At 45.1% G+C, this 15,652-nt stretch overlaps 6 protein-coding genes across 6 annotated transcripts; 5 read left to right on the top strand and 1 right to left on the bottom strand.

Moving 5' to 3' along the window:
• Window positions 1-1,583: 1,583 nt before the first annotated feature.
• CPAR01_04151 (uncharacterized protein) lies at window positions 1,584-2,458 on the top strand (the record flags this gene model as incomplete). The annotated part of the gene is made up of 2 exons (XM_060488432.1): window positions 1,584-1,843; window positions 1,903-2,458. The coding sequence occupies 2 exons, from the start codon at window positions 1,584-1,586 to the stop codon at window positions 2,456-2,458; spliced, it is 816 nt and encodes a 271-aa protein (XP_060352638.1).
• A 504-nt stretch (window positions 2,459-2,962) lies between these two features.
• On the top strand, window positions 2,963-4,069 carry CPAR01_04150 (uncharacterized protein; the record flags this gene model as incomplete). The annotated part of the gene is made up of 2 exons (XM_060488431.1): window positions 2,963-2,972; window positions 3,081-4,069. The coding sequence occupies 2 exons, from the start codon at window positions 2,963-2,965 to the stop codon at window positions 4,067-4,069; spliced, it is 999 nt and encodes a 332-aa protein (XP_060352637.1).
• Window positions 4,070-10,002: 5,933 nt separating this feature from the next.
• CPAR01_04149 (uncharacterized protein) lies at window positions 10,003-11,565 on the top strand (the record flags this gene model as incomplete). Its single annotated transcript, XM_060488430.1, has 2 exons — window positions 10,003-10,069; window positions 10,121-11,565. The coding sequence occupies 2 exons, from the start codon at window positions 10,003-10,005 to the stop codon at window positions 11,563-11,565; spliced, it is 1,512 nt and encodes a 503-aa protein (XP_060352636.1).
• An 862-nt stretch (window positions 11,566-12,427) lies between these two features.
• On the top strand, window positions 12,428-12,994 carry CPAR01_04148 (uncharacterized protein; the record flags this gene model as incomplete). Its single annotated transcript, XM_060488429.1, has 1 exon — window positions 12,428-12,994. One exon carries the CDS (start codon window positions 12,428-12,430, stop codon window positions 12,992-12,994), a length of 567 nt encoding a protein of 188 aa, XP_060352635.1.
• Window positions 12,995-13,233: 239 nt separating this feature from the next.
• CPAR01_04147 (uncharacterized protein) lies at window positions 13,234-13,692 on the bottom strand (the record flags this gene model as incomplete). Its single annotated transcript, XM_060488428.1, has 2 exons — window positions 13,234-13,297; window positions 13,352-13,692. Coding segments are annotated over 2 exons (405 nt in total), but the record flags the coding sequence as incomplete, so codon positions are not given.
• A 1,104-nt stretch (window positions 13,693-14,796) lies between these two features.
• CPAR01_04146 (uncharacterized protein) lies at window positions 14,797-15,575 on the top strand (the record flags this gene model as incomplete). Its single annotated transcript, XM_060488427.1, has 3 exons — window positions 14,797-15,261; window positions 15,349-15,452; window positions 15,515-15,575. The coding sequence occupies 3 exons, from the start codon at window positions 14,797-14,799 to the stop codon at window positions 15,573-15,575; spliced, it is 630 nt and encodes a 209-aa protein (XP_060352633.1).
• Window positions 15,576-15,652: the final 77 nt, after the last annotated feature.

Here is a 15,652-nt window from a genome sequence, read left to right as displayed (position 1 = left end):
TCCACGCCAATTGGGCGCGTGACCAGCGAAGATATTACTGGCTCCGAATCGGCTTGGAAGTGTTGCCTCCCCTCATACATGCCAATACAGTGGGAATACCTGGAATCAGTCGTCATAAGCGCTCCGAGGATTTGATGATGAACGTAATGGTACAATACTGCTTGTACGCATGTAGTTGTTGCAGGTTCTGGCCTCCAGAGTATGTTCTGCAGGTGATTTTGGCGCCCCCAAAAAGCATCCAAAATCTGCGGAAGGGTAGCCAAAGGAAGCACCTACTGTGCCTCCAGCAATGGCCCTCACCAAGCCAACGATACCAACAGAGTACATCAGGATCATTCGTGCAGAGACCTGAGCCGTTACCGAACAGCTATTACTGCCGCCAACCTCACATTCGGGCAAACGTTCCGTCTGTGCAACAAAAATGTCCGGAAAACAAGAGCTGAAGCTGGAGATTAGTTGCAATTTGCAGTTCGTTTGTAGCACCGCTGTCAGCAAGCTGACTGGACTCTTGAGAAGGTTGAATCGCGAACCATTTCGGAAGTGACTAAGTGAACGTCCCTGCAATCCCGCTCGATGCGGTGGGTTTTGTTGAGTTTGCAGAACGAATGACTGAGCTTGTCAAGCCGCCAGACGCCCAGGTTGAGCGGACATCAACTCAGCAAAACGTAGTAATGTAGCAAAGTCCACCTGGTTTGCGAGCATACGGCCGAAAGCTCCTCATTACGGGTTCAAGGAGATGTGGAGAGACATATGGAACTGAGTACTCTCCTCTTGCTTAGACAATAATTGAGCCGGGTCACGTTCACAAGCACCATGTAATTCAAGAAAACGTCACAACTAACCAATGTTCGCTGCGACTGCTCAACTGGGCAGTGTAGCATGCCCGCGCTAGTGTGCCGCCATGCACATGCCTGTCGCTCTCATCGCTTTGCTCGCTTTGCGACCGCATAAGGCATCCAAACGGCCGTCTTAGGCACGAATCGCTTATGCAGCTTCAGACCCCTTAGAGGAAACCGGTAGACTAATGCTAAGCTCATGCCAAGGCCCCGTCTTTTCTCGCAAATCGACACTTCTCAGCACCAAAGTCCCTTTTGCTTTCGTTGTCACCTTTCCACAGCGCAGATCTGACCCCAACTTTGACCGCAGCGTTGGACTGCGTCAGCCGTCAGCTAGGGCTGCGATGGATCTGGTCTCTCCGCGTAAGGCACCACATTATCCGCGTCAGGCATCGAATTCATGTAGAGCAGGAGTACCGTGAGGCAGTGATGGGGGCGCTGTTGGCCGTTGCCTTGCTTTACATGATAGACCAAGATGCATCTAGATCGGTAAGCATCTTGTCCATGTTGCACCAGAGCCTTGTCGCTCAATCACTTAGCTATTGCGCTCGGCTACAAAGATATAAGAGTCTTGGCTTTCCCATGTCGGAAAGCCTTCCATCACACATCATCTTCCAAAGATTTCCTCTCAGCCTTGGGCAGCACTTGATCATCGAATATCCCAGAATCAACTATACCAAGCTTCAACTTCTCCCCAAGAAACCACCCCTGTAGTCCTACACGCTGCTCCTAATCTAAGTCGACGACATGGCCGTCTCAGACAGATACTCCCTCGTCGTCCTCATTATCTTCATCACCCTTTCTATCCCCACACTATTCGTCACATTTAAACACGGCGTACGAGGATGGGCAATTCTCGGATGGGGCTATCTCTTCATATTTTGCAGTTTGAAGATTATCGGCTCAGGCATGGCCTTGGGCGACCCTGAGAGCAGCGGCGCCACCATCGTCTCAAGCGTCGGCTTGTCACCTCTCCTACTCGCACTTTCTGGTGTTCTACATGAAGCGTTAGTTACCCATCTCAGCACATCAGACTCTGGCACACAATTAATGCTGCAGTTTCCAGTCGATTCTACCACATCAGCCCCTCTAAGCGCAGCGCAAATCACAAGCGAGACCTCATTTTCGTCCTCATGTTCCATATGTTCACCATGCTCGGCGTCGTCCTCATCGCGATTGGCATGTCGCGCCTCATGAACCACGCCTCTCTCGACGACGTCTCCAAAGGCTGGACCCTCGCCAAGGTCGGCGCCGTTATTCTCTTCCTCAGCTGGGTAACTCTCGCTGCAGGTGCCGCCTTAACCGTTTTTCAAGGCTACATGCGCAATGATGGCCGCCCTCAGAAAAAGACCGCCGTCATGCTCCTCACAGCGGTCCTCTTCGCGCTGCCGTTTGTGGGCGTGAGAGTCATCGCGACGCTGGCATATGTCGCATCGGAGAATAGCTCGCTCAGCGCCGCGACGGGTTCTGTGATGGTGAAGGTGTGGCTATATCTCTTTGAAGAGCTGGCTGCTACGCTCATTCTGGTGATCAACGGAATCCTGGCCAGGAATGTGAAGAAGCTTGATCAAGAGACACGGACGCTGGACGTGGAGCAACTACAGACCTACGAGCGGAAATAGGATGGGGTGCATATTGTTATAGTGTACGAATATTTCGAAGGGAGGGAGCTGTGGATTTGAAGGGACTTTTGTTGCGGCCAACTTGATATCAGCGTTCACTTGTCAGACTAGACCTCTTTCAGCTACAGCCAGAAGATAGACGCAGGCCCAAAATTAGTTGCCCAAGATTTGTTCTCATTGGTTCCGAAGCATTAGAAAACGGTGTCTTATTCTGAAGTAAGCGCCGCTGACGCAATCTTCCCAGGCGCACGTTGTCACGATCAGCGACGCTTTGCGGGGCCAACTTCACTCGACAAGAGGGGGTTTTTTTTTTCTTTGAAATTTTTTTTTCGATGAAGACTGCATTATTGCTACTGCGGTAACAGTTGAGTAGAAACATGGGCCAGTCTCGTAGGTCGCACACCAAGTCACGAAACGGGTGCAAGGAGTGTAAGGCTAAGAAGATCAAGGTGAGCGGGTTTTGGACATCACTTTCGAACTCAAGTTCACTTCAATGACTCTGGCATGCGCATATGTAAGTGCGACGAACAGGTTCCATGTGGTCGTTGTAACAAGATTTCGTTGGCCTGCAGCCTGTCAACAGAGTCTACGACCTCTATCAATTCCCCGCTTTACTCTCTAGCCTCAAAACCCATCGACAACAGCGGCCCTTCAACCATCATCAACTCTTTTGAAGCTTCTGACTTCGCTCTTTTCAACCATTTCCTGACGACCACACTACCATGCCTTGCTCTCAAAAACGAGGCGTTGCTCATGTCATGGAAATCGGACCTTCCCAACCTGGCACCGAAGTTTCCGTACCTCCTGCACGAAGTCCTAGCTGTATCGGCCATCCATCTCCATCATCTCCACCCCAGCAGCTCGATCAACTACCAGCGCGTGGCATGGGGCCACCAAGCCAAAGCCTTTAGCCAGTTCCGCGATGCGTTGTCCCCGGAAGTAGCCGCACACCAAGTGCACGCCCTTTTCGCCTGCTCGGCTCTGATGTCCAACTACTATTTCGCCTCCTTCGAAGACCCCTCTTCCCTCTTATTCAATAGCGATCCTTCCGGACCTCCTGAGTGGATCTTTCCCGTCCGCGGCTGCGCAACACTCGTCCGCCAGCTAAGAGGTCCATTGGAAGCCAGCACATCATGGACAACTCTGCAGTCGTCTTTGGACACCTGGGCTGACAGCCCTCCATCTCCAGAGAGACCTGAGTGGGAGCCAGAACTTGAGTCAATAGAGGCAAAACTTTCAGCTCTGTCGCGCAGAACAGACCCCAGATCTCTGTACGAGGAGGACTTCCAGCTGTTGAGAAAATGCTTCAAAATAGCTGGGAAAGCCGGCGATGCCTCGTGCAAGGTTTCAGCGATGATGTTCGGCGGCGCGGTATCTGAGGAGTTCTTGAAAGACATGACTGAACGCAAGCGTCCTGAGACTCTGGTCATGATGGCTTTCTGGTGTGTGCTGATAAGCCGCGTGGATCAAAGGCACTGGCTGAGAAGCGAGTCGGTACCGGAGGCTATTCTTAGTGTGATCGAGAGGCATTTACCGCCGGAGTATTTGGAGCTGATACGCTGGCCTGCGCAACAGATTAGGTCTATACACGGCGATGTACCTATGCAATAGATTAGCCAAAACATTTCATAGTAACAACGGTGTTCTAGTACTTGGATTGGACGTGGAAACAATCTCTTATTAGCCTATGCCTGGTATTAAGAGACAAGCTTAATACTACGCTCGTTATGTGTAGTAAACCCTTTTAAACTAATTCTTATTATTATAATCTCACTAGTCTGTCTTTGAGAGGTCTTCTTAACGATAGAAGCGAACTATTAAAGTAGGCTTCTTTTATATTAAAAATAGGCGCGCCTATCTTATTAAGTCTACCTCTTTACTAACTAACTCTTAGTTATATCAAAAGACTATTTTAGCTATTCTAATTTTTATTTTTAAATATAATAAACTGGACCCTAAATATACTCTAAGCCCCTTAAAAAATAGTTAACTAGCTTTTTTATTATTTTTATAGAAATTATCGATCTAGAGCTCTAATATAAATAAGTATAGATCTTTTTAATATTAAAGACTATACGATATAGCTTATTAATTAATACTTATTATAATACTCTAGGCCTAATACGTAGCGTAGTTAAAAATTAATAAGTAGCCGAAATTAATTAAATAAGTAGCTATAACTTATATACGGGTATAATAAAAGTTGATTAGCTTAAGTAATAGCGGGGTATAAGTAATATTATAGGGGGCCTAGGCCTAATGCGCGCCCCGGCTAAAGATCGCGCGGTGGCTAAAGCTAATTAGCTAGTAATTAAAAATAGTAATAATAAGGCCGTAATTAAAAGTTGTTAAATAGTTATAATAAAAAGTCGAGCGCTATAGCTAAAGGTAATTAGCCGTAGCTAAAAGTAAAAATAGGGCTCTATAGCTAGAGGTTATAAATATTATAATAAAAAGTTAAGCGCCGTAACTAAAAGTATTAATAGGGCTATAGCTAAAAGTTATAAGTATTATAATAAAAAGTTAAGCGCTATAGCTAAAAGTATTAATAAGGCTATAGCTAAAAGTTATAAATATTATAATAAAAAGTTAAGTACTATAACTAAAAGTATTAGTAGGGCTATAGCTAAAGCTTTTTAGCTATAGCTAAAATATTATAGCTAGCTAGTTATAATAAATATATTAATAAAAGTTAAGGCTACGAATACTAAGTAAATAGTATTATAGTTATAAATAGCTTCTCTAAAGCTATATTTATAAATTATAAAGTAAATAAGGCTTATTATGACTTAGTATATATATATTATAGCTAGCTAGTCGTAGTAAGTATATTAGTAGAAGTTAAGGCTACGAGTACTAAGTAAATAGTATCGTAGTTATAAATAGCTTCCCTAAAGCTATATTTATAAGTCGTAAAGTAGGTAAGGCTTTAGTAATTAATCGTAGTCTTATTAAAAAGGGTTCTTAGTAAAAATAGCTAAAAGCGATCGTAAGATTTAATATTAAGTTAATTATTAAAGGAGCTATAAGAAGTTTATTTTTAAGCCCGGCTTAAGTCTATATTATATATAAGTCTCGTTTTTAAATATATCCTTTATCTATATATTATTTTAATAGGCCCCGTATTTTAAATATACGGGCTCCGTATTTTAAAAGGACGGGGTCCGTATCCTTAGTATACGGACCTTTTTATTTTTTATTATTACGTAACTTATTTTATAGTTCTTCTGTTTTATAAAAGTCACCTTATATTCCCGTACTTTTATATATATAGTATACCGTAGTTATTATAAGCCTATGGGGTAGGCCCTGGTCTTAGTTATATATATTAGGTTATAATATTAGGTTTCTTTTTTAAAAGTCTAGTCCCGTAGACCTGTTAATTAAGTGCCGAAGGGTTAGGCTTAAATAGAAATTTTAAAATTTATAAATCTTAAATACTTACTACCTTAGCTAGCTTTTTACTTATTATTAGCGAGTTAAAAAATAATTTAAAATTTATAAACCCTAGCATATACGATTCTCAGGATTTCGACTAGTTCTAGTCAAAGCGCGGGTTTTTATTAATTATACGTTAAGGCTATACGGACCTTTTTCGCCTAAAAAAAGATATAACACTAAAAAACTAGTCGTTATATATAAAAACTAGTTAACGCCCCTCATAAATTCGAATTGAGTAACTTCTATCCTCTAAAATCGGCATATTATACTTCGACTACTTTTTTACCTTAGAAACCGCTTTTTACGACTTCGATACTATCTCTTTTAGAAAAGTTTAGTATATTTACTATTACTCTCGCTTAGCGTTATTCTCATTAACATATTCTTATCGAGTGCATTTAGTTATTTCTTATCTAAATATTATGCACTTTTTCGGTTTTACTAAAAAACTTATTATAGAGCAGTTCTATCTCTTTAGATTTTTTATTTCTATTTAGTATAAATACATTTAGTATCGCTCTCTTAATAATTCTTAATTAGTATATTTCTTAAGTACTTAATATATACGCTTCGAATATAAAAACTAATCGCCCATACAAAAACTAGTTACTTATATAAAACTAGTTACCTATATAAAACTAGTTTCTTATATAAAAACTGGTCTCTTATATAAAAACTAGTCTCTTATATAAAAACTAGTCTCTTATATAAAAACTAGTCTCTTATATAAAAACTAGTTACCTATATAAAACTACTCTCCTATATAAAAACTAGTTACCTATATAAAAGTGCTTTCCTATATAAAAACTAGTTACCTATATAAAAACTAGTTACCTATATAAAACTAATCACCTATATAAAACTAGTCTCTTATATAAAAACTAGTCTCTTATATAAAAACTAGTCTCTTATACAAAAACTAGTCTCTTATATAAAAATTAGTCGCCTATATAAAGATCGGTTAGTTACTACTCCTTTAATAGATTTCTTAAAAACTTAACTCCTACATAAATACTTAACGTTCCCCTAAGCTTTTATCCAAAGTCCTCTTTATTTATTCTACTCTCTATTCTATTATCTCCTAAATAATCCGACTTCTATAACTCTCTATACTACTTCTATAATATTTTATATTTCCTTAATAACTATTACTCTTTTATTATGCCTATCTAGGAGGTCTTACCTCTTATACCTTCCCTCCTCTACTTCTACTAGCTACCTTCTATATTATAAATAAAGAAGTAAATAATTAATTCCCTTTACTAAGACCGCGTCGTTAGACGTCCCTATAATTATAACATTCGCTTTATCTATACCTCCAGCATTAGCGTTACTTAATAAACTCTACTAATTCTCTTAGTACTACGCAATCTTTTTATTAACTAACGTTAGGCCTTAATTAAAATAATACCTTAATATACTACTAGGTTATCTTTACTAGGGACATTTAGCTTAACTATACCTAGCGATCCGACTAGTAGCTATAAAAGATTACCAAGTCTAACGAAGTATATTTAGTAAAAAAATCGGATCTTACTATTATTACTAAGGAAGTAAAAAGAATTAAAGTTAGAAAGAACTATAAGAAGTATATTTCTAAGATCGCTTTAATACAATAATTCCTTACTAAAGTAAATCGTTAATCTCCTCTTCTACCTTTAATTAAAAAGCGAAATTTTTCGCCCAATTACTTTAGGCCTATTAACCTTACTTCGTCTTATCCTACTATATCTATAACTACTTTATTATCTAACTCCGAACCCCCTCGTACTCTAAAACGCAAACGCTAATAACTATACGCCTAGGCGTCCCCGAGTTTAGTACCTCCGTCCTCCCCTAAGCATATAAAATATCGCTCTTATAAATAGTTTAATAAATATACTTCTACCTACCTTCGTCTAGTTTTACTATAAGTTCAAAATTCTTTATCGTTTACTATTAGTATACCGCACGACTTAGATATAGTTAATTATATAGAACTTTATAATTCTCGTTATAATTCTATCTAGATAAGCTCGTTAGAGTAGCTATTATTAAATACTTAGTCCCCTTCCCCCCTTACCGCGGCCTAGCCCTAATAAGACGACTACCCTGGGTACGCCTCTAGTTTTTTGCCGTCCCTAATACCGCTTATATTCCGTTTTCCTCCCTCGGATCTAATATCTCCCTTAGACCTTCTATTAACTATCGCCCTACGGTCTCCGTCTTTAAGAAGCTTACCGCCGTCCTCTATCTCTTTCCTAACTCTATCCTAACTTTAACGTATTACTAAGTCCTACCTAGAGTTATTAGAATCGAATAATATTATCCCTACTACCGACTACGACGACCCGACCGCGGGATTTATAATATCGCTACCTAATAGCTCATAACCTAGGGTATCTATTTTAGAGATTATACTTTCTCACTCGTACTTAGAGAAATTCTTTTTAAGCCCGCCGTATTTACTAATTAAAGACTATAATACCTTACGCTCGACTACGCTTTAGGACGCGGGCTTATAATCTAGTCTAAGGTATCGTCCTCGGTTATTTTTATTATTACCTCGCCCCAGCCCTAGATTCTTACTAAACGAGACCGAATTTCTTTAATATCGTCTTAATAAGCATTTACTATCTAGTTCCTTAATATTTCTAAGCCCGGATATAACTACTTATAATAAACCCGAGGTTATAGGCTCGTAGAACTCTTTAGCTAAGTCCTCCTCGTACCGATCCCCTCTTCCCGCTCCCTATACTTTAGCTATATCCCTTATTCTTAGCTAATATCGTAACTATACTATTACGACCTAATACGTATAATAAGACTAGGGCCTCGCCCTATAGGACCTGCAGCGGCTGCCATACTATATATATAAAAGTACGAACTTAGGGTAACTCCTCTTAGGACGGAAGAACTATAGATAAGTTACGTAACTATAATCATACAATAAAATAAGGAACGGACGCCCGTAAATAAGTAGGACGGACGATCGTAAATAAGTAAGACGGACGACCGTTCGGTAAATAATTAGATAATAATAAATAAGGATATTATAAAGGATATATTTAGGAACGAGACTTATATATAGGATAGACTTAAGCCGGGCTTAAGGATAGACTTTCTATAGCTTCTTTAGTAATTAACTTAGTACTAGATCTTATAATCGCTTTTAGCTATCTTTATTAAGAACCCCTTTTAATAAGATTACGATTAATTACTAAAGCCTTACCTACCTTACGACTTATAAATATAGTTTTAAAGAAGCTATTTATAACTACGATATTATTTATTTAATATTCGTAGCCTTAACTTTTATTAATATACTTATTATAACTAGTTAGCCGTAATATTTTAATTACTCTTATTTAGTAAGTTAACCCTACGAAGCTTACTAAGTAGTAAAACGAACGACGATATTTTTTAAGACCCTAAGCACCCCTTTATCTAACTCTAAGCGACCTATTAACTTAGCTAGCGAGCTAGCTAAGGTCGAAGATAACGAGATACTTAATATTACTTATAACTCTAATAGTAATATAGTTTTTAAAAAGGTAGACTATAAAAAAATACGACGTACCGTTAAAAAAAGTAATAAGCGGAATAAGGAACTCGCGGAGCTTTTTAATAATAACTCTACTTAGATAGCCGTAACTCTAGTTAAGAATAATAAAGATATCGCCGCTCTTTAGAACATAGTTAATAAGGCTATAACTAACCTAGGAATTAAAAAGAGAGAAGTAGACGACCTAAAATAAAAAAGGTTAGTAGGGTTAGGGTTACTTAGGGTTAGGGTTACTTAGGGTTAGGGTTAGGGTTAGGGTTAGGGTTAGGGTTAGGGTTAGGGTTAGGGTTAGGGTTAGGGTTAGGGTTAGGGTTAGGGTAACGCAAATCAAATGCGTGGTGGATAACCCGGAAATAGGTATCCTGACTTGGAGTTGATAGGCGACTACAAGCCTCCTGGCTGCGACTTCAACCGCGTCATTGTAAACTTTACTGCCACCTCTGCAGGGCGCCAACTGGATCGGCTGGCTTTGTTGTATTTCGGCGACACGGAGGTATGGAGAACATCCACTGCGGAGCCCAGAGCGCCGCCCGGAATCATCTGGACCTATTGGAAAGACATGACCCCGTATCTTAGTCTCTGGAAGACTCCTCAGAAGATCATTTTCGACTTGCCCAACCTCATCGGTAAGTAAGCCCATGTCCCGTATCCCAGTTCCTCCAGGCTCCAAAACCAAGTGACCTGCCATCCCCGAATCCTTCACTCGGAGACTTCGGAGTGGGGGCCAAAACGGCTAACGCGCCGCCAAGACGACAGGTTTACGGGGCCCTTCAACTGCACCCTGACCGCAACCTTTTTCAAAAGCGACGTCGAAACCGACAGTGCACCCCCGGCTGACCTCATCATCCCCATCTCATCACGGAACGCGTCCTCCAACACAGGCAGTGCCTGGCAAGTGCCTGAACGTGAAGCCGTGAGCACTGTCAAATTTCCACGCAATGCCAATCGAGCAGTCTTCTCCGTCTCGGCCAATGGCCAAGGAACCGAGGAATTTTGGTGGAGCAATGTACTTCAGAGCGATGCTGCAGCTTTCAATGCCACCATCGGTATGGCTCCGGATGGTAGCCCGTGGCGTGAGGTGCAAGTTATCATTGATGACCAGCTAGCCGGGGTTCAATGGCCGTTCCCTGTTATTTTCACTGGAGGCGTGGTTCCCAGTTTCCATCGCCCGCTTGTAGGCCTTGATGCCTACGATTTACGGGAACACGAGATCGACATTTCGCCATGGCTCCCGGTTCTGAGTGATGGCAAGGAGCACACATTCAAGATCAAAGTCGCCGGCCTCGCGGATGACGGACAAAAAACGATTGTGAATACGACTGTTGGCAACTTCTGGGTCGTGTCTGGCAAAGTTTTCCTATGGCTGGACGAAGAGGGCTCCATTACGACCGGGAAACCGCCCACCGTATCAATCTCGGACCCTGATATCAAAATCACTGGTCGGGCCCTAGGAAAGAACTCTACAGGCGCCAACGAAACTCTTGCATTCAATCTGGATGTGACGAGGATGATCTCTGTCAAAGGCGAAGTAGTCTCCAAGAAAGGGACCAAAAATCCTGAATGGACTCAAAAGCTATCGTATACCAACAATGCGACGCTAGGCCAATTTGGTCGCAATGGCTTCAATAACTTCATCATCACCGGGACAGACGAACTGACGGGGATGGGCACATACAAGTCAACATATTCGTACCCGCTGATCGTCAATCAAACTGCCAACATGTCAGCAAATGGTGATCTGAGCCTGGACGCAACACTATTCCAAGAATTGAGGTTGGAAGTCGAAGGTGTCGGTGTTTACCCGACCGGGCTTGAGGCTTACAATAACCCAACCCGCAACAGGCAGGGACAAAGCAGCCAGTACAAGACTTCCAAACTCACAACGTTCCGGAACGGAACGGCAGTCTTCAACATGCCGGCAGATATGAAGAGCAGCTCAGCATTTGGCACTACTCGGCAGGTGTTCCGGTTCAGCGGCGGTCGAGACGGTGCACGTGACGTGGAGCTATACACAAGGAGAGTGAGAGCAAGCAACAACACGGTGCTCTCTGACGAAGAGAAGTCCGCCGATGGGCGTGAGAAGGTTTTGACCGCCTCAAACCCTTTAGGAGAAGCCAATTAAGATCGGCAAATGTGCACTAGTTACAGGTGAAGGCTCTCAAGTTTCAACTTCCAAGAGGCTAGTATCAGGCACTTGAGACCAGCCGTGAGCAGTTGCTGAGTAGACATGGACAAACATGGACAAACATGGACAAACATGCCATGTCGGACTCCGGATTACACCGACCAGCTGGAATTTGGCACGGACGAAAAGACGGGAGGCTTCAGGCTACTCTGGCACTACTGAGCTGGGCCCAAGTGCACTGGCAGGTCTGCTAGCCGCTTGTGGCAGAGGTGAGAAAGTGTCTCACCTTACACTGCCGTTGGCAAGTTGGCAGGTTGTCGAATCGGGATTTGCTTTTTAAACTTTCGGGGTTAGAAGCAAACGGCGAAATAGCCGTCATCTCCCCCCCCCCCCCGGTCTAGTGTAGTGTATTCGTACGCGGTCCACCATACAAACCGATCAGCCATGTTTCGGTGCAGCCTGCTCGACCGGGGTACGGAGATGGAAAAGCAAGGGTCAGAGGCGACCAGCCAGAGGGCCATAGGCTACTTGGCTACCCATAATGAGTGCCTACGTAGTAGGTAGCCAGAGACCAGCCTGAACGACGAAAAGACAGCCTGCTGCCAGGCGTGCAAGGCAGGGAGGAATAGAGTTAGCACAGCCTACGATTACATCCCTCGGGATAAGCTTTACGGCGCGCCTGCCAAATCTCGTTCCCCTTTCCCCGGCAGCGATCTACAGCGAATCTGGGTGGCAGGTTGAGTTACATCGCATCACGCTCTTGCAAGACCAGGGAGTGCCTATACCAAGTAGTAAGGTGCTGTATGATCTCGAGACCAGCAATGTTTCCATCGTTGTTGGCCATTCGTTGCGACCCTTCATGCCAATTCCACTTTCTGCTAGGGAAGCTTGTTGGAGGGTGACTGGCTGTTCATCTGCTGCTCATGGCACGACATTTCCTCCTTCTCGTACGGGAACCAGTCCCTGTGCGAGGGCTCGAGGGCATGTCATGCACTACCAAAGTCTAAAGAGACCCCAAAAAATCCCACGGCAAATCGCAAATCCCATGTTCTGTCTCGCCTACGGATACTATGTAATACTGGGGGGGCTCGAAGGGAACTGTCTTTCCCGGACGATATGCTCCACCTGGGCAGATTTGTCGTCCATCTCATCATTCCTCCAATTCCATCCCGTGCTCGCGAGACGGCTGTCCAAAACACACCAACCACAGACGATACGCAGATTACGCAGTTACGCGGCTTTCCCAGCAGTGAGGGAGGCTAGCGCGCCGCACCAGCCTCTCAGCAGCTACACACGTTTGGACAGAAAGCCTAATGAGATTTGCAAGCGCTCGATCCAAGCCTCATACATCACTGGAAGCCCGGCAGTCTGGGAGAGAGGGACCATCCCCAAGCACGCACACACGGCACGCCGCACACCTCACTGAAAAGCTCAAAGGAGGGCGCGGGAATGACAAACCATGGAGGGGCGTGTGGCGCTTGTGTCGGTCTGGTCTAGTTCCATTCCCACACCATCTCCTATTTCGCATCTGAAGTAACGAAAATAGGGGTCATCGCCGTGGAGCTCCATGTTGATCGTCGATATACAACAAAGACACTATCAGGAAACCTTAATATTCCTTTTGCCTTGGCCACCGATTAGTGATTACCGGTGTCATTCTTACTCTCACTGACTGGCTCTCATCTTCTCTCGGACACTGCGCGCACTCGCATCCATCCTCCAAAAACTCTATGATCGTCAGATGTCCACTGCGTCGCAGATAAGCTTTGGGAGCATTGCTCACCATCTCAGTTGCCTTTTGCTGCGCGCTTCCCCATCGAACATGGTGCCCGGGCGATCGATCACGGTAGTGTGGTCTCCAGTCGAGAATACCACGCTACGGGGCGGCCGCCTCTTGTACAGGAATGGCAAGGTCGCAGCGAGTAAGTCTTTGGCGGTTGGCGGTTGGCTTGGCTTCAAGCTCCAGGAGTGGGACGCGCCTCGTGTCTTCGTACTCCGTACTCGTACGGAGTAGTTCGCGACTATTTCTCGCAAGAATCGGGCTGGATTTCCTTGGCGCTGTCGCCCATTAACCGACCAAGATGGCCAAGCTTTCCTCCAACATTCCTTGACAGGCCTGGCTCTTGGTTGTATGGTCGAGTATGGAGTACGGTACTTGACTCACGCCCACCCCCTTACAAATAGCCGAAGTTCTACCTAGAGAGCACATCAACTGCCAAGTTGAGGTGAACCGGGGGCGGTGATTGGAGGATCGTCTCAAGACTTGTCGTCCCCATAGAAGATCTCCCAGTCGTGACTCCATTTACACGCCCTTTCCGAGCCTATAAGCAGTCCTAGGCCCGGGGTCCGGGTGGGCAGTGAAAAGAAGGTTTAGAGCCGCCGTGGGTGCAGATGCGGGTCTCTCTTTGTGCCGTTCTTGTCCCATGGATTCGCAACGCACCGCAACGCACCGCACGGGAGCGTACCGCAGTACGTAACGCGAAGCGCGGAGGTCAGCGGAGTCTCAGCGTGACGTCGGCTGGGGGGCTGGAGGGAACTCTGTGGTGCGAAAGAAATCGTGCGTCTTGAAGATGTATCGGTACGAGTTCACCGCACGTCGCCGGGCCGGCATGGTTATGCCACTCAGCGAGATACAGGGCTGGGGCAGGTGATTATGGTCAGCATCACAAGGCCACACCTTACGAACCCTCTTCACGGCGCAGCATACGGACACCATACGGGGCACTTCGGCGAGTGTCAGGCAGCTCGGCGAGGCCAGATTAGAAGCTTGAGGCAGAGTCGAACTCAATAGGCGAGGACCGACTTGGTACTGTCAGAGAGAGACAAGAGACACGTAGCTAGGACCTGTCAGGCCGCCCACACGCCCTGCAAGAGAATTGGAGAACCGAAAAGTCAAAAAGTCTAACAAGTCGTGGAGTTGTAAGAGCATATGCTGCGGTTGCGCTGGGCATTGTTCGATCGTATGTTTTGTTCTAGAAGGTTTCTTGGACTCGGGAGTCGAAGGTGGGAGTACTCCGTATCGTATCTTCTCTTCTTGGGAACTACTGCGATGCTGGTCCTATCCTGCAGCCTGCAAACTGGGGTTAGGCCGGTTCGGCCATGTGCCGTTTTTTTATTTTTATTTTCACTTACCTACGGAACGTCCTGCGGACTTGTACTGGGGGAAACCTCTAGGTTCAGGTACGTTTGGAACTTGGCGATGCCGCGATACTGCGTATGGAGTGAGGCATGCTCCCGCCGCTGCTGCAGCCTATTGATGCCATACAACACAAGCAAGGGGTAAACTCTACAAGGGACGAAAAATTCGTGGCTCTCTCTTCCTTGCTTCAAAGTGAGGCATCTCATGCAGAAGCATGGCCTGGGGCTGCGGGCATGCGAGGGACGACAGGCTGCTGGGTAGGCCAGCATGGCGGGGTACGAATAGGTTCAGGCACAGCAGCAGCGGCGGCGGCGGCGGCAACAGCAGGGCCGTCGTCGCCTGATGGGCTCGATGCGAAGCACCTGGGCGGGCGTGATCTCGGTGCGAAGCGAATCGACGAAATGAAGCGCGCCAATGCAATTGCTACTGCCAGTGTCGGTGCCGATGTGCCGATGCCAGTGTCAAAGTTGTCAACCGATCGTGACCGATGGATGCTGCTGATGCAGCGGGAGGTTGCTTCGCCCATTCATTTCCTTTCCAACTCTGTCTGCTCCGTGTGTTGCACCGTTCAGACGGTTCAGCTGTCCAAGGGGTGTGGTGATATGGCTCAACGGCACGTTAGGTACAACACCTACAACTAGTCACCTATTGAGCTCGCCGAGAGCACAGCTTGCCATGGGCCGTCGATGCGCGAACTTTGCATACTTTCAGCCGTTGGGTTTATTGCCTATTCCAGAGAGGGAGGGAGTATGTGAGTATATGCACACCGCAACGATTACCCTAGCCACATTCTGACAGTTGTCGCAGGAGAGAACTGACCAAAACCACACTCTCCATGAAGTTTGCTGAACGAAAACCAAAACGCTGAAAGGGGTATCGGGTAGATGGTGTGACAGCTGGCGTTTGCCTGGTCCATGCCGTCCATAGCTAGGCCTAGGCCCTTTG

Source organism: Colletotrichum paranaense (assembly GCF_030867605.1).
Source record: "Colletotrichum paranaense strain IMI 384185 chromosome Unknown Scaffold_3.1, whole genome shotgun sequence".
In the NCBI taxonomy this organism is placed as follows: Eukaryota; Fungi; Ascomycota; class Sordariomycetes; order Glomerellales; family Glomerellaceae; genus Colletotrichum; species Colletotrichum paranaense.
The sequence above is the reverse complement of the archived record's forward strand: the minus strand, read 5'-3'. Positions and strand labels throughout refer to the sequence as shown.